The 20,910-nt window shown below is 41.2% G+C and overlaps 4 protein-coding genes across 11 annotated transcripts in view; 1 reads left to right on the forward strand and 3 right to left on the reverse strand.

The window, feature by feature from the left end:
* Positions 1-6,953, reverse strand: part of ndel1a (nudE neurodevelopment protein 1-like 1a) — a 30,301-nt gene extending 23,348 nt beyond the window's left edge. The window contains exons 1-2 of one of the 2 annotated variants that reach the window (XM_064923997.1): positions 6,868-6,953; positions 4,412-4,470 (exon numbers count right to left, since the gene is read on the reverse strand). In XM_064923997.1, coding sequence (XP_064780069.1) covers positions 4,412-4,432 — 21 coding nt within the window. In that variant the 5' untranslated portion in view covers positions 4,433-4,470; positions 6,868-6,953. The remainder of the gene's footprint in view (positions 1-4,411; positions 4,471-6,867) is intronic. The other variant, XM_064923998.1, reaches the window with a different exon arrangement.
* A 499-nt stretch (positions 6,954-7,452) lies between these two features.
* Positions 7,453-12,486, forward strand: tex47 (testis expressed 47). Of its 4 annotated transcripts, XM_064924006.1 has the most exons (8): positions 8,236-8,558; positions 9,078-9,150; positions 9,940-10,043; positions 10,251-10,315; positions 11,102-11,321; positions 11,506-11,662; positions 11,882-11,940; positions 12,269-12,486. In XM_064924006.1, exons 1-7 carry the CDS (start codon positions 8,442-8,444, stop codon positions 11,917-11,919), a joined length of 774 nt encoding a protein of 257 aa, XP_064780078.1. In that variant the 5' UTR covers positions 8,236-8,441; the 3' UTR covers positions 11,920-11,940; positions 12,269-12,486. The 4 variants fall into 4 exon arrangements, with proteins under 4 accessions (XP_064780081.1, XP_064780078.1, XP_064780080.1 ...); XM_064924009.1 differs by lacking the exons at positions 8,236-8,558; positions 11,882-11,940 and adding an exon at positions 7,453-7,580; XM_064924008.1 differs by lacking the exon at positions 12,269-12,486 and having other exon boundaries at positions 11,882-12,262.
* Positions 12,487-12,666: 180 nt separating this feature from the next.
* LOC135505004 (rho GTPase-activating protein 44-like) overlaps positions 12,667-20,910 on the reverse strand; it is an 82,112-nt gene continuing 73,868 nt past the window's right edge. For 2 of the 4 annotated variants that reach the window (XM_064924004.1, XM_064924002.1), the window contains 3 exons: positions 19,004-19,122; positions 18,425-18,802; positions 12,667-16,955 (listed from right to left, as the gene is read on the reverse strand). In XM_064924004.1, coding sequence (XP_064780076.1) covers positions 16,801-16,955; positions 18,425-18,802; positions 19,004-19,122 — 652 coding nt within the window. In that variant the 3' untranslated portion in view covers positions 12,667-16,800. Of the gene's footprint in view, positions 16,956-18,075; positions 18,803-19,003; positions 19,123-20,910 lie in introns of all 4 variants that reach the window. The other 2 variants (XM_064924003.1, XR_010450200.1) reach the window with 2 other exon arrangements.
* Positions 19,166-20,669, reverse strand: LOC135503807 (uncharacterized; the record flags this gene model as incomplete). Its single annotated transcript, XM_064921943.1, has 1 exon — positions 19,166-20,669. A coding segment is annotated over one exon (519 nt), but the record flags the coding sequence as incomplete, so codon positions are not given.

Below are 20,910 nucleotides of genomic sequence, written 5' to 3' on the forward strand. Positions count from 1 at the left end.
CTGTCAGAGCAGCTCACAGATCACTGGACCTGTACATAGCCCATCCGTAAATAGCCCATCCGACTACCTCATCCCCATACTGTTATTTATTTTGCTCCTTTGCACCAAAGTATCTCTACTTGCACACATCTTCTGCACATCTATCACTCCAGGGTTTAATTGCTATATTGTAATTATTTTGCCACCATTTATTATTACTACTTATTGCCTTACCCCCCTTATCCTACCTCATTTGCACACACTGACCTTTTCTATTGTATTATTGACTGTATGTTTGTTTATTCCATGTGTAACTGTGTTGTTTGTGTTGACACTGCATTGCTTTATCTTGGCCAGGTCACAGTTGTAAATGAGAACTTGTTCTCAACTAGCCTAACTGGATTTTTTTTTTTTAAAGACAAAGCAAATGGCTACGTGATCTGTGAAAAAGTCCCTAACACTGACCTTCTGCCCTGCGATTTATACAAGTGGGCAACCAAGTGTTAAGTAGGGGCAATTCCAGATTTTTCACTTTAAAATGTATACCGCCCCCCAAAATATTTGATTTCCAAGTTTAATAAACCATATGCACATGGGTTACTTTTAACAATTTCCACAGAAAATTTTACAGGAAGAACTGTGCAGATATAAAGTTTGGTTACAGAATAAAACAGATTTTTACCATAATTCAGTTTTCCAGTAAATGTTTTGCACTGTGTAAACTGTTCAAAGTAGTCATTGTGCATAGAGTTGTATGGTTAGTTAAACTGTTAAATCAATAGTTGTTGTTTGGCATACATCTTAAAGTGAAAAAAATCAGTCTCAGCATAATTCTGTAACTGTGGAATTTCCCATAGACTACCACTCAAGAAAAGAGAAGTAGCCTAGCTAAATAGACAGATGGACAATACTTCTGTTGTGCAGTACAGTTAGTGGCATTGATAGAAACCTTGGGAACAAATGTTGCTGACTGACTGACCTTTGCTCTGGCATCAAGTTACATTGAATGTAGTGACATAAAATACTATTCATGGCCACAAAGGACTGAGCCAGACTGAGTCAGACAGTCTTGAGCGAGGCAGTAAAACAGCTTAATTTTCTGTACAAAAATCCTACAAGGATGAACAGAATACTGCAGTGGAGGATGAACAGAATACTGCAGTGGAGGATGAACAGAATACTGCAGTGGAGGATGAACAGAATACTGCAGTGGAGGATGAACAGAATACTGCAGTGGAGGATGAACAGAATACTGCAGTGGAGGATGAACAGAATACTGCAGTGGAGGATGAACAGAATACTGCAGTGGAGGATGAACAGAATACTGCAGTGGAGGATGAACAGAATACTGCAGTGGAGGATGAACAGAATACTGCAGTGGATTGCCAATTTGCCATGTAGTCTAGCTTGTTCTGTGATTTACTTGAAGGCCACTACTCATTCTAGTATTAAAGTGGAACTGAAACACTCAAATCAACCTACAACATTATTTTATGTGTCAATGTTAGGTAACATTGAACATGTTAAGAAAATGCTTTTAGAACATAATGTTAAACATTTGAGTGCCTAGCACAAGCTTAGAGAGATGTGGCTGCAGCCATATTGATACAATGTCATGGAAAGTTCAGCACACGTACTTCACTCACGGCTTTTTGATCAAAACTGATCGAGAAGTGAATAAACTAAAAGCTAAAACTACCAATTTGAGATGGAACAACAATGAAATGCTAATAATCATGTTAACAAGCCGGTATAGTGTGGTAAAAATATCCCCTTGCATGCGTTTGAGCTTATTCCACTGTAGGCTACAATAAAGCTATTTTTACATTGGCATCAGATCTACCGTCACCCGACATTAGTAAGCAAGCTAAATTAATGATGTCCACAATAACAAAGTAGTTACAAAGTAGTAACATTGAATAAGCCTGTATAGTCCAATCAAAAACCCACAAGCATATGTTTTTGTGTTATTTCAGCAAGCAAAGTCTGTGTTAACCTCGAAGCGTCGATTGACGCACAAGTGCAACAAGTCCGATATCGACATAACCTGAAAGGCTGCTCAGCAAGGAAGAAGCCACTGCTCCAAAATCACCATAAAAAAAGCTAGACTACTGTTTGCAACTGCACACAGGGACAAAGATTGTACTTTTTGGAGAAATGTCCTTTGGTCTGATGAAACAAAAAAATAACTGTTTGGCCATAATGACCATTGTTATGTTTGGAGGAAAAAGGGGAAGACTTGCAACCCGAAGAACACCATCCCAACCGCGAAGCACGGGGATGGCAACATCATGTTGTGGGGGTGCTTTGTTGGTGCAGGAGGGACTTGGTCACAAATGGGTCTTTCAAATGGACAATGACCCCAAGCATACTTCCAAAGTTGTGGCAAAATGGCTTAAGGACAACAAAGTCAAGGTATTGGAGTGGCCATCACAAAGCCCTGACCTCAATCCTATAGAAAAATAGTGAGCCGAACTGAAAAAGCGTTTGCGAGCAAGGAGGCCCACAAACCTGACTCAGTTACACCAGCTCTGTAAGGAGGAATGGGCCAAAATTCAACCAACTTATTGTGGGAAGCTTGTGGAAGGCTACCCAAAACATTTGACCCAAGTTAAACAATTTAAAGGCAACGCTACCAAATACTAATTGAATGTATGTAAACTTCTCACTCATTGGGAATGTGATGAAAGAAATAAAAGCTAAAATAAATCTTCCTCTACTATTATACTGACATTTACATTCTTAAAATAAAGTGGTGATCCTAACTGACCGAAGACAGGGAATTTTCACTCTGATTAAATGTCAGGAATTGTGGAAAAACTGAGTTTAAATGTATTTGGCTAAGGTGTATGTAAACTTCCGACTTCAACTGTATGTAGCATCCAAACGGTTTGAACTACAAACTATTATGACCACTATAAAAAGGGGAGACTCTCACGAACATGGTGTTCTTGGGACTCGTCTGAAGGAAGTTTTTTTTTTTTTTTTTTTTTACAAAACGGAATTATGAAGATCTTTTTGGGTAGGCACAAAACTGGGTTAAATAAAAAAATAAGAGGTTGACCAATTAAATCGGAATGGCCGATTAATTAGGGCCGATTTCAAGTTTTAATAATAATCGGAAATTGGTATTTTTGGACACCGATTTGGACGATTTTATTTATTTATTATTATTTTTTGTTTTTACACCTTTATTTAACTAGGCAAGTCAGTTATTATTTTCAATGACAGCCTAGGAACGGTGGGTTAACTGCCTTCTTCAGGGGCAGAACGACAGATTTTTACCTTGTCAGCTCGAGATTTCAATCTTGCAACCTTACAGTTAACTAGTCCAATGCTCTAACCACCTGCCTCTCATTGCACTCCACGAGGAGCCTGCCTTGCAGTAAGCCATGGTAAGTTGCTAGCTAGCATTAAACATATCTTATAAAAAACAATCAATCATAATCACTAGTTAACTACACATGGTTGATGATATTACTAGTTTATCTAGCATGTCCTGCATTGCATATTATCGGTGCGTATTCTCGAAAAAGGACTGTCGTTGCTCCAATGTGTACCCAACCATAAACATCAATGCCTTTCTTAAAATCAATACACAGAAGTATATATTTTTAAACCTGTATATTTAACTAAAAGAAATCCAGGTTAGCAGGCAATATTAACCAGGTGAAATTGTGTCACTTCTCTTGCGTTCATTGCACGCAGTCAGTGTATATGCAACAGTTTGGGCCGCCTAATTTGCCAGAATTTTACGTAATTATGACATAACATTGAAGGTTTGCAAGGTAACAGGAATATTTAGACTTATGGATGCCACCCGTTAGATAAAAATAGTAACAGTTCCGTATTTCACTGAAAGAATAAATGTCTTGTTTTCGAGATGATTGGTTTCAACCATATTAATGACCTAAAGCTCGTATTTCTGTGTGTTATTATGTTATAACTAAGTCTATAATTTGATAGAGCAGCCTGACTGAACGGTGGTAGGCACCAGCAGGCTCGTAAGCATTCATTCAAACAGCACTTTCGTGCTTTTTGCCAGCAGCTCTTTGTTGTGCTTCAAGCATTGCGCTGTTTATGACTTCAAGCCTATCAACTCCTGAGATTAGGCTGGTGTAACCGATGTGAAATGGCTAGCTAGTAGCGGGGTGCACGCTAATAGCGTTTCAAACGTCACTCGCTCTGAGACTTGGAGTGGTTGTTCACCTTGCTCTGCATGGGTAACGCTGCTTTCAGGGTGGCTGTTGTCGATGTGTTCCTGGTTTGAGCCCAGCTAGGAGCGAGGAGAGGGACGGAAGCTATACTGTTACACTGGCAATACTAAAGTGCCTATAAGAACATCCTATAGTCAAAGGTTAATGAAATACAAATGGTATAGAGGGAAATAGTCCTATAATTGCTATAATAACTACAATCTAAAACTTCTTACCTGGGAATATTGAAGACTCATGTTAAAAGGAACCACCAGCTTTCATATGTTCTCATGTTCTGAGCAAGGAAAATAAACGTTAGCTTTCTCACATGGCACATATTGCAGTTTTACTTCTCTAACACTTTGTTTTTGCACGATTTAAACCAAATTGAACATGTTTCATTATTTATTTGAGGCTAAATTGATTTAATTTATCTATTATATTAAGTTAAAATAAGTGTTCATTCAGTATTGTTGTAATTGTCATTATTACAAATACATTTGATTTATTTATTGTATTTTTAAATTGTCCGATTAATCGGTATCGGCTTTTTTTGGTCCTCCAATAATCGGTATCGGCATTGAAAAATCATAAAATCGGTCGACCTCTAGTCTTCGCTATTATTCTAACAGCAAACAAGCTTAATAAACTAACTGCATGGTAATACTTACAATATTAAAGTCACTTTTGCAGGCAGATCGTGTACACTAGACATAAAATGGTATTCAATATTGTTTGCAGTGAGGGACTTCAGATGTGCCAAACCTAGGAGAGGCTAGCTAGCTGGCTGGGTTAGAAAAATCTGTCTAGAAAAATGAGTATGCAGTCAATTCAAGCTAGCTATGTGTCTGTTCAGAAGAGTTAGCTACAGACATGTAGGGTTGTTAACAGAGACTTACCAAATGATGCTGTCAAGATCCATAGTAAAATCCTGTACCGTATCAAGCGGTTCTGCTAACGTCACTAGCTAACAAAATATTAATCAATGATAGCTGAGCTTACTGTGGTTCTTTGACTAGCTGGCTAATAACTACATTATATCTTTTTTTGTCAATTTATCATTAATGCCATGTTACCTGGCTAGTCTCTATCAGGTTAGCCTTCCAAAAAGGCACTTATTTTCATATTTTTTTAATTGAACCCATTTTTTAAATTAAAACATTCTCAATGAGGCTACTAACATGCATTGTCATCGTGCATAGTCAGATGAGTAAATTTTCAAACGTTTAACTTGTTTTTTTAGCAGGGTGGCAGGTAGCCTCGAGATTAGAGCATTGGGTCAGTAACCGAAAGGGTGCTGGTTTGAATACCGAAGCCAACAAAGTAAAACAAATTAGCTGTCGCTGTCCCCTTGTGCAAGGCACTTCTAAATGTGGGCTACTTCTAAATTGCATTGCAGTTGCCATGGCATTTCTCTTTAAAATAAAATCTATAAATGTCACTGTTACCTGCTGCTGCTACTGACTAACAGGCAGTGAGGCAGGCTGTTACTGAGTGAGTGATGAGGACCAGAGGGGCGTGTGTGTTGAGCTGAATGAGTGAGAGGAGAGCAACGCCAGCACTTGCGCACGCCATGACAAGTGATATAAGAACAACAAACAGCACCAGCTAGCTACATACTTCTCCCTCATGTCGTAGAGAGAAACAGTAAAGGCATCTTTTTGTAGGCACTAACTCCACTATGGTTCATTGAACAAAGCCTATGGGGAAAGTGAATTCCATTTTTGTAGGGATTTCGGTTAAACGCCACAAATAAGGTCTGTGGAAAACTTGTTTTGTTCTATGAGATAATCTTCATCAGCTAACGCAACTTTTGTCAATTTTGAAGCATTTATTTAATGAAAAAAAAGCACAAAGGCTTCATAATTCATAAAGGTCATGTTAACTGACTGCTATTATAGAACAAAACATATAAATTAGTTAATCTCAGACTTTATTTTTAGCTTTTATTCCAAAACCCTATTATTTTCCATAGGGATAGCTGAATGAACCAGAGGTCACTCATATCTAGTTTTTAGGACTAGATTTTTCCTCTCTTGTTGCGAGTTTTAAAGTCTTGTGGGCAGGTTTTGAGTTGCAATTGCCCTGGACATTTTAACTAGACCTGGCAACCCTGCACGCATTGCCTGACAAGATTTCCATTATATTGAAAGGAGAAATTCTCCTCATTGGCAAAAATGACATCACAAAATGTGGTGCATGATAATAGTAAATAATTGGCTATATGGTGAATGAAGTTATATCACTCATATGTTGTTGTAACGTAGCTATCAAACTTAACTACTATGATTGAGTATTTCTAGCCAAGTTTCCGTGAATATCATCCTTGCTTGAGGGTCTTCAGCTTTCAAGCCTGGCCCCTTGGCCCTCAAACTAAGAGATTATAAACTATCGTTATCTAAATATCTATCGCAAATAATGTAGCTCGGGCACCATTGCCATTTAGCTTACTGTCATTAGTTACAGGATACGCTTAAATCAACTGTCAAAACCAAACTGTCAGCTGTCAAACATGGGTGGCCGCTCAGCTCGGGTACACCGGGCGTCGCTTGGCTAGCTATCGACGCGTTAGCTAGCTACCTACACCCATCAATTCGAAGGAATTGTATTTTCATGCATTTTACTCAAATAAAGACAATGATATATCGCGTCAACGTTATACACAATTTGATAAGTACATGTCGCGATGTACCTGAACATTTCCATTCGATGTTTCACCCCCTTTCGATGGTTTTCAGTCCACCTTAGTCGTCCCTCCTGGTAGCTCTGTGCTTGGAGGAAACTGTTGATGCTGTGACTCACGCGCAGCCTACACAAGGGCAAGACACGCACGTGATGAGCAGAGCAAGCGCATCAAAATTGGTGGACCTTTGTTTTAGCGTCATCTGGTGGTTTAAAGCGGCAATGTACGTTTTCAATTATACGTTCAATTATACGCTTACTGTATTTGACTGAGAATGTACAAAACAATTTTTGCCTGGCTATCTCGAACCAGGATCGTATTGTTGTTGAGTGGTGAATGAATTGGTAGATTTTTGGGTGCGATCTAGTCATGCTCTCCTATTCTTGAATAACATTCTGGGGGGAAACATTTATCTAACTTATTAACTGTACACGTCTGTTTATTATATACTTTATTTTTACGGCTTTATTAAAGGCTTTACTAGAAGGTAAGTCACCTGTCTTGGATCCAACTCACAAACAGGTGCATAACTTGAGTCTTTCCCTGCTCCACCCTCATTCCAGTCCCCACATGTGTTGCTTAGTAACACTTCCAAACATCCATTGTCAGTAATGGCTTCGCGCGAAGTTGATATTACGCCCTTTACCATCTGGAACTCAGCCTTTGAAGACAGAATGTCGCTGCTTGCAAAGCTGGAAGAGTCCCACAGGGCCGTTAGAAAGGTTTGTGCTGGCACTTTGTGCTGCAGTGCTAGAAAAATTAACTTCTCAGTGCATGAAATGGGTGATCTCCATGCCAACTCATAACACCAGAGTTGTGATCCGTAGCCCTAGGTCTATAGATTGAGTGGTGTGAATATGTGTTTATTATTAGATATCTCTGTGATATGTCTGTGTGCCTGCAATAACAATGCAAGTCATTTTTTAACAAGCAAACCTGGAATACTCCCTGTACCCTGTGTGGTGAAACTGCCACTGTGGTGTTTATGGTGTGGCCTGGTTATGTGGCCCTCTTTCACATTCAAATGAGGCCCTATTTCATATTCAAATGAGACCTACTACAAGAGGAGGATGTTTCGTTGTCATGGAGACTTATCCCCTTCAACTGGCAATCCAGAGAGTAAATAATGTACCCAGGCATAGGCGGGTAGTGTCGTGGAATGTACTGTAGGAGCGGTGGGTGGGGTGACTGTGGTGTGTGTGTGCGTGTGTGTGCGTGTGTGTGTGTGTGTGTGTGTGTGTGTGTGTGTGTGTGTGTGTGTGTGTGTGTGTGTGTGTGTGTGTGTGTGTGTGTGTGTGTGTGTGTGTGTGTGTGTGGCCGAGGAGGAGCTGCCTTCTCCCTCATTCTACTACGTATCAGCATCCCCTTACAAATAGGGCTGGGTCTGTTATCAGTGGATCTGTTGGCAGTCTTGCGTACTGCAGCTGAGCGCAGAAGGATTGACTTTATTGCACTAGGGGGAACAGTAGGTATCCAGGATATACCAGGCAAGTGGTAAACACAAATGGAGGGCTATCTGCTGCTGCTGCCCCAGTCAGTACTTGACTGAGAGAGAGACAGACAGAGAGAGAAAGAGAGAAGAAATGGAGACATCCAACCAGCTACTAAGTCTTGACCAAAAGAAGGAGGAAGATGTTGGGACTAGCTTGTTTCACTGCCATATGAAGCAAAGAAGGCTTTTTAATCCTCAAGAGGATATGGTTTGTGTAGTTCACTGTCTGGGAGGGCTAAAGGAGAAATATTCAAGAGTCAAGTTCAATGCTTTACTTATCTAAGAGTCCACATTGTTTGCAATGTACTGCAATGTAAACAATATGATTTGAACAGCTTGTACTGTATAAAGAGTGTCCTGGAAGGATAGGCTGTTTATGGCAGGGCCGGCTCCAGCTATAAGCGAAATAAGTGGTTGCTTATGTCTTTGATTGATTGTTTGTGTGATTTGTCAGTGGGTCGCTGGTTTGTTTTCATTATTATTTTATTTGTATTTTTTCTGTATCGTTGATTTATTCAGTCGAGACAAAATAACATACGCACACAACCGAAGAGCAACACATCTGTTTACTTATCACTATCCCAACCAAACCCACCTCATCCAGAGTTAGGTAGGCTTGTAGCCTTAACTATTTAAGTAGGGCCAATAGGCCTGCTATTTGTCTATTCTTGATACCTGTTCTCTCACTCATCAGATAGCTTAATACCCTTCTTCTCTGTCTCTCCAGAAGCTCCTGTTACACCGGTTGATAGTTGTCGCCAGCCTCCCCCAGCAACTCGCAGACAGGAAAGACCTGGGAGGTCAGCCAAACATTACTGTAGAACACATTTAAGAGCTATTGTGCATTCCAGGGCGGATTACAAGGCATCACTATTTCACTGATAGAGGTCCTTCCTGTACACTGACTCAGGTTTCTCTTTCTCCTACGGAGCATGGTTTTGTTTCTAGCTGATAGGTCAAATCAAAATCATTGTTCAAAATGTTTTCCAGTCACTTTAACTCTACCTACATGTACATATTACCTCAATTACCTCGACTAACCGGTGCCCTCGCACATTGACTCTGTACCGGTACCCCCTGTATATAGCCTTGCTTGTTATTTTACTGCTGCTGTTTAATTATATGACTTTAATTTTCTATTTTTTACTTAGCACTTTTTTTTCTTCACTTCTTAAAGCATTGTTGGTTAAGGGCTTGGAAGTAAGCGTTTCACTGTAAGGTCTGCACCTGTTGTATTCGGCGCATGTGACAAATAACATTTGATTTGATAATGTGTTTATGAACGTATGATGTTGGGACATACTTCCTCTACAAATACTCTTTACAGAAAAAGTTACTTTACTTTAGGATGCTCCTTAGTTGGGGTTATTTGAACAAGTTTTTTGTTATGGGCCACTTTCTGGCTGACACACCTAGGTCTGTGAGTGAGAAGGAAGGACATTATGGTGCGATCCTTATAGAATATAATGGATGCAATAAAGCTTATTCGTGCAAACCAAGGCGTTTCCAGCAGTGAGATACCTCCCTCTGTTATCAGTGAACTGGGGTTATGCAAGTAACCATACATTCTTTCTCCTTTGGTTGGACAGTACACTACGAAGAACTGAACCAGCGCCTGCAGAGGTATTACCAAGGAGATGCTATCACAGGCCTGCTTTTGCTGTACCCAACCTGCATGCTTCATGTCATTGAGGTAAACAAGATTAACCAGTAACACCTATTAATGAAACCCATATAATATATACAAATCTGTCAAAATCCCCCGTCATTGCAGCAACAAGGCACTAGTCTCAGCCAATCACTTTAATAAGAGGTGAACCTTCATTGCCCATCTTTCTATTGATTAGCATAAAGGATATGGTATTTCCATTAATGACCATGCTCTTTGTTTCTCTGCTAGTCCTCCAGCGAGGTTCTTGTGTCTCTGCTGCAGGATCTGAGGGACATGCAGGAACGGCCACACTGGTAGAGTATCTTACCATGCCGATTTGAATCAATATATCATAGTTTTATTTCATCTGCTACTAAGTTCCGAGGGTTATGCACAGTGGTGTAAAGTACTTAAGTAAAAATACTTTAAAGTACTACTGAAGTAGTTTTTTGTGGAAACTGTACTTTACTCTTTATATTTTTGACAAATTTGACTTTTACTCCACTACATTCCTAAAGAAAATAATGTACTTTCTACACCATACATTTCCCCTGACACCCAAAAGTACTCATTACATTTCCAATGAAAATTGTTCAATTCACGCTCTTAAAGAAAAAATATCCTGGTCATCCCTACTGCATCTGATCTGGCGGACTCACTAAACACAAATGCTTTGTTTGTAAATTATGTCTGAATGTTGAAGTGGGCCCCTGGCTACCCGAAAACTAAAAAAACAAGAAGATCTTGCCGTCTGGTTTGCTTAATATAATACATTTGAAATTATTTGTACTTTTATTTTTGATACTTAAGTATATTTTAGAAATTACATTTACTTTTGATACTGAAGTATATTTAAAACCAAATACTTTTAGACTTTTACTCAAGTAGTATTTTACTGGGTGACTTTCACTTTTACTTGAGTCCTTTTCTATTAAGGTATCTTTATTTTTACTCAAGTATGACAATTGCGTACTTTTTCCACCACTGGTCCAGCATGTGCATTCCAGCCAAAGTCAATATAGCTTGACTAAAAACCCAGCCATAAACATTGCTTGACATGCTGTCTTGATGTTGTCATGGTCCCTATCATCGTCATGCAGTGTCCTGATCGAGGCGCCCAGGGTCCTGGTGATGTCACATGACCTTCCCAGCAGGTTGTTCCAGCAGTGGAGCTACAAGGTGCTGAATGTGCCGGCCAGGGTGGGTGGGATGCTGAGTAGAGACGGGCCAGAGGAGGAGGAGGAGGACACCGACACACTGGTCAGCACCGCCCTGTCTATGCTGCTCAAGCTGGGGAATCACCTCCTCAAAGCCACCAAGGTGTGTCATCATTAGCATCGGTTAGACTACAGAGACTTATCAAATCCTGGGCTCATTTAAAGGAAGATCCACCTGCTATTTTTGAATTAAATTAGTCCTACTCTAGATACCGTAAGTGGAATCTCTCATTTCTGACAGACCATTCTTTTTGGTGCCTCTATCATCTCTCTATGTATTTGTACAGGGGTCAAAGATGACTCTGTACTCTGTTCTGGATGAAGTACCAGAGATGATAGTCCCCCAGGATATCCTGGTTCAGCTCCTGTCCAGAGGAGACCTTCTGAGCCCCCAGCAGTACCTGCAGGCCTACCACACCCCTCTCCACATCCTCATGGACTCTGGTGAGCAGGACTTGAATCACTCATCAACAGGGTTGGGGTTAACTCCATTCCAGTTTAGTCAATTTGAGAAGTGAATTGAAGTTCCAGTACATTAATTAATTGAACAAATTGTCTGTGAAAATCAATGGTTCTCAGATTTTTTATATAGTTCACGTTAACTGATAAAATTTTGGCACCAAAACATTGCCACATGCTGTATGTTCTGTGATTTGTTTAAAGGGCACGTGTTTGGAAGCAGTCAGCTCACTACAGTTTAGTGTTTGGCCAAAAGGTCAAAGGTATGGGTGTGTCAGCATGTCAAATGAAACCAATGCATGTGGTTTGAACCCAGAGAATAACATTGCATGGGCATCATCTCAAATTGGATCTGCATGACTTTGAATGGATTGTATCTCTCTGAATGAAGGATATTTTGATTCCGGCACAGTATATTCCATTGTACGCAAGGGATCTTGAGGTGTTGCTGTGCATTTGAATCGTATTCCTTGTCTTTGTCTCGTGTTCTTGTCCTTGACAAAGGCCTCTGCATGTAGGCTTTGATATAGGGATTTATTTTGTGGACACTGTCAGTTGGGATGATTCACATGTTTGATATTATTTCCACAGAGCGTACTTGGCCTCCACCTGAGCAACTTCGATGTGAATTCTGACTTCTGATGTGATACAACTAGACATTTGAATGTGATTCCTACTCATTCTGTTTTCAGGGTTCATGCCTGGTTATTTGTATGTGTTATTGAGAACTGCCTTTCATCTGGATTGTGTGACACATTCAACTCTAAATAATTGTCCTTGCTCCAATAAATGGATACTACATAACATTATACATTGTTTGATACTGTAGTGTTGAAATACACAGGGACTGCAGGGTAGGTCTGGTTGTATATTGCAAATATTTCATAAATATTTGACTGGATGTGAACTGGTATTGGATGTATTTTCTTTCCTGTGTATATACTGTCACACCCACGCCATACTCACAATAAGGTATGATTAAATACACATTCAAAAAAAACATTTTTTAATAGTTTCAACATTCTGATGAGCATTGTTTTTGATCTTACAGGACATGTCCACAGGAGTTGTTCCACTCTGTGACTGGGAGGGAGTATGTCCCCTCTCTTTATTTTAGTGTCCCCAATGTCACTGCAGTTTGACATAGTACTGTAGAGCCGTTATATCTAAAAGCAATGTCTCTGGAGCATCAATCTTCCATTTTATTTTGACTCCCTTGTGTTAATTTATTACTTGAGCATAAACTATGCAAAAATATTCATTAAACGGTACTTTCTTACCAAACAATAGCTGCATGCACCACAGTGTCATAACTTACAAATGTTCAGAGGCAAACCAGGTGTGTTTTATCCCACATTTATTCAGGCTTGGCTGATTGGCAAACCAAAAAAGGTGTATCTTTGTTTTGCCTAATATGAAGCAGGAGGGTTTTTTCATCTGATGGATAAGGGGATTGATTTATGCCTATATAAGGCTATCCTCAGAGAATAACTCAATGTTTGCAGACAAAAAGAAATACACTGCCAGTCATCCATTCAGTTTCACTGTCATTCTGTTCCTGACTCATTAGGCAAAAAAAGCTAGAAGTTAGATGCTATATTGTCTCCGAGTTGTATTAAGTCATTAAGTTTGGCAATTATTAAGCCATGCTTCTAGATGTACAGTACTTCATATATTTATGTGACTCTGCTTGGTGAATAGTTGATTGACTGGATGAAAAGTTGGAGCTCAACAAAAATGCAAAACAGGAACTGTGGACTGATAAACTGAATAATTCTACCTGCATTGCAAGGCCCTTTTTCTCTTCACATATAAAAATAAATATGACAAGCACAGGTAAATAGGACCAAAGGTAAGACAAATTTCACAAGCATGATGACAAAGCATGCTGCTGATTTGCACACGTGGGACAATGTCTAGTCATAACACCCAAGCCTATTCACATCACTACTATCTGTCCATCCTGTTAAAACTACATCCACAACACAGAGAATTCCCCCTAAAAACAACCTGAGGCAAACAGTCCAAATAGTCACCAGTACATTCCACCTATTCATTTAAAAAAGGTATTTTCTCTTACAGTAACTCAACAGACATGCTTAGAAAAACTGTAACAGTGGAAATAGTTTGAGGAATCTCTCTTACCAACAACTGCCCTTGGTACACAGGATTTCTGCTTTTAATAAAGTTGTGAGTTCAATAAATATGTACAAACCATCACTTCATAAAAAGAAGACAACCCCTTTTACAGAACAGCAACAGAACAGCACATTATCACCACAGACAGAAGTCCAGATAGACACATAACTGAACATTCACTTCAACATCCAAATTGTAAGAACAGCCTTCAAAAATGTTAATGCAATTTTGTCTATTTTATAATTTTTTGAATCCTCAAAATCATATGCCATGGTTGGCATTTGTTGCAAGTAATGATACAAAAGACAAAAGCAATAAAACATCAATATAAACTGTAAAAAACTTCAAATCATTTTAAAGAGAGTGGGACCCCCTTCATCTTTGAGGTTTCTCTGTTTCTGTGTTCACAAATACTGTAATTGCACTTTCTTTTATCATTTTGAACTTCAACATTTTTCTTCTGGAATTGTCTACTCAGCATTGCGTTGAACTATATTGCTTTCAGGGGAGGATATTTGTCTTCTACACTGGGGAATATACTCTGTGCTGTAAGGTTGGAATAACTAAGTCGACTCACCCGTGTTTTGCTTCGAGGGATGGTGGTCCCCTTCTAACTTACCTATTGACAATCACAAATACATCCCTTACAATAGCTCTACTGGTCAGGCTGTCGACTAGTGGAAACACACAGTGACGCAGCACTTTCCATTCAGACATACTGTATTATTAAGCTCCCGGCTGATGACTCTGCACTAACAATCCTAGAAAATAGATTTAACCTTTAATCTATGTCCGTGTTATATGGTACTATTTAAAGCTTGTGGCTGATAACCGTGCAAAGCTTTACTGCATTTCATTAAGTGTGAATCTGGCAATATTGTGGTCAGGACCAGAACAACACGGACATGTCAATATACAAATACTTTCAGTCAATATTTATATTTTTCTTATCTTAATATATATTTTATCCTCTCCCCCTGTTTTATATACACACACATATACAGAGGCGTCAGTATTTACAATAGTGTTGTGATGGATAAAATATATAGCACTTGAACATAAGTGCATGAAAGGGCAGCGTTTGTTGTGGCTTCCAGGCAATAATAAGTGTAATGGATGGAACATTTCTAAGGAGAAAAAGTCATAGGTTTGTATAGGTCATAGGCGGGCGCCTCACCTTTGAACCCCAACACCGGATAAACTGATTGGACCATTGGTCTTTTGTGCTGTGGATGTCAATCCAACTCCTCTGCACCATAATCATCAGTATACAGTAAATACTTTCATCACAATAAGAAATACTTCACATTCCTCATCGTGAAAGTATTGTTTTTTTTAATTGTGTGGTGGGGGGACTGAAACAGAAACCTCTGTATAATTTCAATGAGAGCCTATTCTCATTCGATGCATGATAGAATATAAACATATATTCTAGCACCAGAAGAAATGTACCTATATTCCGGATTACACCCACACACACAGGCACAGAACTGCACCCATATACACACTCACTCTCAGAAGAGTTTCCAATATTTGCTTTCAAACAGCTGAGCCGGTTCCCCAGTGATAGGCTCTTGCCAGAGAAGTCTCAGGGTGCTCATTAACAGAGTTACAGAGACCACAGAGAGGAGGTATACAGACAAAGGGTGTTAATTTGAGCCAGTTTGCTACAGCAGGAAAAAAATCCTGCAGCAACAGGAAATGTCAATTATTATGTGGATTATAACTAGTGGATGTTTTTGTAGGGGTTGATACATTTTTCGTAAGGGAAAATCAAGTCTGAAATTTCAAAGTGGAAATGACAAACTTCAGAAGCCTTTTAATACCTCAAATACACTTCAAGTTAAAGAAATTCCTACATTGAAGAAAAGTTATCCTGCAACAGGGTGAACAAATTAAGATCCTACATCTGTAAAGTGCACTCATACTCACTATTCAGCAATCCATTTATAAGTATTCTGTTTATTCTGTGTCTATGCTCTATTCCCTCTACTACAACATAGACATGCAGATTTCTCCCACTGAGCTCCAAGCCTCTCCTATGATAATGTACAGTCAAGTACATGCTAGACTATATAATATCTGTATACTGTATTTATAGTTCTATATACAGTAGAATATCTGTATCTCTATGGTTGAATTCTTATATTATATGACTCATATAATAACTCCTGTATCTCTATTAATATCATATACTCTGAAATGTACAGTATAAACCTTCATTTTAAATAGTCAATCATATATTATCCTGACTTAACTTCCCCTCTAACAGCCAAATGTAATCTTAAACCCCCCTTTGAAGAATGTGATTGCGAATTCAAGCTCAAACTGGTCTTGCAGTACCATTATATTTTCACTCACAGACTATGGCAGAACTCGCCACTCAATGATGCAGCACATTTCCAAACACATCACACAATTCACAAACACACACACACATTCAGCCAGGACGGAACAAGGGGTTGCCAGAATGCCAGTGAACTCCTTGGTGACAGGGAGAGGAAATCAGAGATGACCTGTCCCCTTCCTTTCCTACTGCACTCACAAGAGGAGAACCCATTGCACCAAGCAACTTGTTTTCATGTCTTGTAAGTTAAAGGCAATATTGCAAATGACTCAAATAAGGCAAAAATAAAAGATGTACAAACAAAATTGTTTTAAATAAATCCTTAAAAATGAATGCACCCCAGATAGAATCAATGGAATCTAGTCAACATAAAAACCTAGCATTCGGTCCCTTTCTCTGAATCAAAAGTTTCAACCCCCATTGTCTCAGTCGGAAACCCTCTGGATGTGGATATGGGTATTTTCTGTATTCATGTCTATTACATTTTTTGGGACTTTGATTTACAGGGCTGAGCGTGGTACTTGGTCTCTATGGGTGGAGGTGAGGTCTGGGGTGAGTCCCCATTGGGTCAAAGGTCAGAGAACGGGTCCTGGAGACAGGTTGGAATAGTTAGGGCTGGGCGTGGAAACTTGTGATGTCATAGTATCGTGCTCTCAGACTCTTCCTCTGACTCGGCCTTAGGGGTTGGCCGGACCACCGCCACTGAGTTCCTGTAGGGGGCCATCTTGGGCTCATCAAAGATGCCATCCAGTTCTACGTTAATGATGGGGATATCCAGGTTGCAGAAAGAGTCTGGCCAGCCAAAGATCGACACGAGATGAGAAGAGTCAAGAGAGAAGAAAATAAGAGAGACAGAGAAAATAACTGTTAGTGGTTGCTTAGAAAAGACCGTTCTAGACAAGATTAAGTCAATGTTGAATGGTGTGTTATACACAGCAGAGAGGTCAGCATAGGCCCAAGCTATTGTTTTACACACACATCCTCAAAAACGATCCGTGTTTCTAGAGAATTACTGACAGATAAGAGGCAGGTCAGTAAGTAATGTAACTCCAGCTTTTCTAGCAGACATAGTGGTTCGGGTAGGTTTGTAAATGCTGAAAATTGCATGCGAAGAGACAATTCCCCAACAGTATCCAGTGCAGTCACCACAAACATTTATCCTTGTCATTACTTTGTCTTTGAACTCACAGTCATGTGAGAATGATGACATCCATAGTGTAACACTGAAATGGATAACAACCAGTGACTGGGAAACAGAAAGTGGAATAATTCTAGAACAGCAGTGGGTGTGGCATAAGGTGGGAGGGGGGGGGGGTACTGTGCAGTGTGTGAGCAAAGGGGCAGCTGGCCCCGGACAGGTCAGAGGTGGGATGTGGCATGGTTTCAGGGAGAAAACAGTAAAGAAAGCTTCTTGGGATAGCACAATTACGCCAATCTTCTGTGTGAAGTGGAGTCAGTGGACGGTCTTTCAGACACATCCACAAGCCATGCATCGCGCCAGTCTCAGCCACCATGCAAAGGCCAACAAAATGGGTTAGTGGTGGACTGAACACAGCAGAGATATATGGCTCTATACATATGAGAAGTCATGTATACAGGTATATATACACAGCAGAGGAGGCTGGTGGGAGGAGCTATAGGAGGACAGGCTCATTGTAATGGCTGGAATGGAATCAATGGAATGGCACCAAACACATCAAACACATGGAAACAATATGTTGGACTCTGTTCCATTGGTTCCATTCCAGCCAATACAATGAGCCTATACACCTATAGCTCCTCCCATCAGCCTCCTCTGATATACAGAAAGCTGGAGCCATGCAGCTCCACAGTGAGCCAGAATGGCGGACGGTTGGTTGTTTGGAGGGATGGGAGGGTGAGGCTTTAGTACAGTACTGGAACTCCTGCTTACCCTAAAAGGCCCTCTCACATTTAGCCCATATTGAACCATTCGCCTCATACCGCTGTAGGCACACAATAATAGGAGTCGAAAAAAAATATTTATAAAATGGAAGAACAAGATAAGAGATTAAAATATTTTTTACCTTCTTACCTTTTTTTGTGTGAGTTCCCCACAGTTTAACACAGATGAAAGGGTTAAAAGTATTATCAGTTTAACAAACTACACAAAATAATTCCATTTGCAGAAACCATATTAATTCTCTGGAAGGCACACTGGAGAGTGAGATATTCCACCTATACCAGAGAAGAGAGTGTATGGGCGGCCTCCTAGTGTGTTGAAACTCCATTGAAGCGTTTACCTGTGGACATGCTCTCTCCAGGAGACAATCCATCCAGAAGGCCGCCACCGTGCTCAAGAGGTTGGGGGCTGGAGCCAGGGGTGCTGGGGGGCTGCGGCGGGGGTAGGCTGGGCCTCTGCCGAGGAGGCTTGGGAGTGGGCCTAGCCTTGGTGAGGGTGCCGGCTAGCGAGGGAGGGGAGGAGAGAGAGGGGGTGGCGGTCTGGGCCTGTCCCGGGGAGCCGATGGTGGCGTAGCCCTGGGGGTAGCTGAAGCCGTACAGGGAGGGGGTACTAGGAGGGGTGGGGGACAGGCTGACTGGAGACGGCTGACCTGTAGACTGGTCCGACATTCCCCCAGACTGAGAGTAGGGTTTAGGTGGGATGGGGGCCAGCTTCTTAGCTGTGGAGAGAGCAGCAACACAGATTTTAATTGAGAGGTGACAAGCCAAGACAAAACAATCTGTCTGCTTTGTGCACAGCATGGTCTCTCTCTCACACACACACACACACACACACACACACACACACACACACACACACACACACACACACACACACACACACACACACACACACACACACACACTACTTCCATCAGTACCTCTTCTCAGGGTGTGAGGGCTATGGTCAGAAGAGTGCTGTGACAGCCCACCAGAGAGTGACGTTCCCTGGAAGCCCTTCTGTCCAATCACTGGAGACAGCTCATTGTTCTTCAGAGTACTGGGGAAGACAAAGGGATATGAACAACAATATGTAATCTTCATAACATCTTCTTCAGGTCGTGTGTGTGTGTGTGTGTTTGTGTTCACAACCTGTCAGTTTGAGGGTCGATGGCCTCAATCTCCCACATGTAGAAATGAAAATCCCTGTCGTTCAATGTCAGATAATCTGAGTGACCACTGACAACTTTCACTACTGCAAATGTACTACTAGCTATATGGCAGTGTATCTAAAGCCCCCCCAAAAAATCCAAGCCCAAGCCAGTAGGTTTAATGGATTTTTTTCTTGCCTTTTATGGCACTATGCAGACAGAATGCCAATGGGTAGAGAGCTTGAAGGTCAAAACCTAGTTCATAATAGGATGTGAGTGACAGCTCTCCCAGCTCCAAATCCCCCCGCCCACTGACAGCAGATGAGGATGGGTGATCGGGACTGGAGAGATTTGAAGTTAGGGTGGAGCTATGCAAATGAGGCATCCCTAACAGCTGTTGATGTAAAAGACCCCATTCCGATGAAGGCTAATGATCGAATAGGAATCATGCCAGCCCATCCATATTTTTCACTTAGTCACTCTTTGTCCAATTCATATTCAGAAACATAACTAGTCAACTGCCATCCAAGGCCAACTGGGCCCTTTAAAATGACAAATTAACGGCCACTGTGTTTTGCTATCTCTGAGAGTTTTCAATATTCTTTGTTGCTTGGCAACATCCTCCACAATTTCCTGGCAACATGGAAAGTTATGGATTCCATAAAATAAGGAGAGTTTGGTACTAGAATGATCCAATAGAAAAGTTCCATGATGGGAGGAATATCCCTTTGAAACATGAAATTGAGGACAATAACGAGAAAATGAACCAAATGTATTAAACAGGATGTTGGCACTTTGGAGGGAGCTCCCCCTCTCTCACTCTCCCCTTTGTGTCCTAATTTCCCTCTCTCATTTTGCCATTATGAGCCACTCAGGCCTGTGTGTGTTACGGAGACTGAGTTTGTGACCATCTGGGCAGGGCGAAGTGACGTAGTATTTACCTAGTCAGCTTGGCTCCTCTCTCTCGGCTACAGGCACAGGGGGCCCACGGAGGAGGTGCGGACAGGGGGAGGTTAGAGGTGTGGGGACCGAGGGACGGGTCGTGTCGGGTTAGCACGAGGGAGGTTTTGATGTAGAGAGGGGAGACGTTGGTTTCTAACGGTGGGGACGCATGCGGAGCTTCGGCCAGGGAGCTCTGTTTGGGGAGGTGCAGGGAGCAGGGCTTGGGGTTAGAGTTTATATCAAGCTGCTGGGGGGAGGGAGAGGGACACGAAGAGGGGGGCAGTGGGGGAGGGCTGTAGCAAGACCAGCGGGGGGGAGGTGGGGGCGACGGCCCAGGGGGCACGGACTCTGGACCGGGGGCGACAGGGCGCGCACACTGCGGTGCTCGGGGGTAGAAATGGTGAAGAGGCGGGTAGCAAGAGGAGGAAGAGGGGTAAGGGGGAGGGGGCCTCTCCTCTTCCGGGGAAGGGTAGGCATAACAGGAGTCCAACGCGTCATCGGAGCTGCAATGATACAAATTTTTATGATTTCACAGGGAATTGTATTGTTCTAAGTCAGGGAGAGGCCAATATTGTCACGTTCTTGTAGTGGAATGAAACGTGTTGTATGAAAAAGAATATGTGAACAAGTCCAGTGGGCGATTCTGTCATATTTGTGAGCACTCAATAACCACTGCAGTTCATGTAGTGTGAAGGAGAACAAGTGCGGGTTTTTGTATCTGGAAAATTAGTCAACCAAAGTTGAACAGAGTCGCA

This window comes from Oncorhynchus masou, chromosome 18 (assembly GCF_036934945.1).
Source record: "Oncorhynchus masou masou isolate Uvic2021 chromosome 18, UVic_Omas_1.1, whole genome shotgun sequence".
Lineage (NCBI taxonomy): Eukaryota > Metazoa > Chordata > Actinopteri > Salmoniformes > Salmonidae > Oncorhynchus > Oncorhynchus masou.

Coding starts and splice junctions, on each gene's coding strand:
- tex47 (XM_064924005.1), top strand. CDS start 8,442: ATGGAGACATCCAACCAGCTACTAAGTCTTGACCAAAAGAAGGAGGAA. Junction 8,559..9,077: donor TTAATCCTCAAGAGGATATG/GTTTGTGTAGTT, acceptor CTGTCTCTCCAG/AAGCTCCTGTTACACCGGTT. Junction 11,322..11,505: donor ACCTCCTCAAAGCCACCAAG/GTGTGTCATCAT, acceptor GTATTTGTACAG/GGGTCAAAGATGACTCTGTA.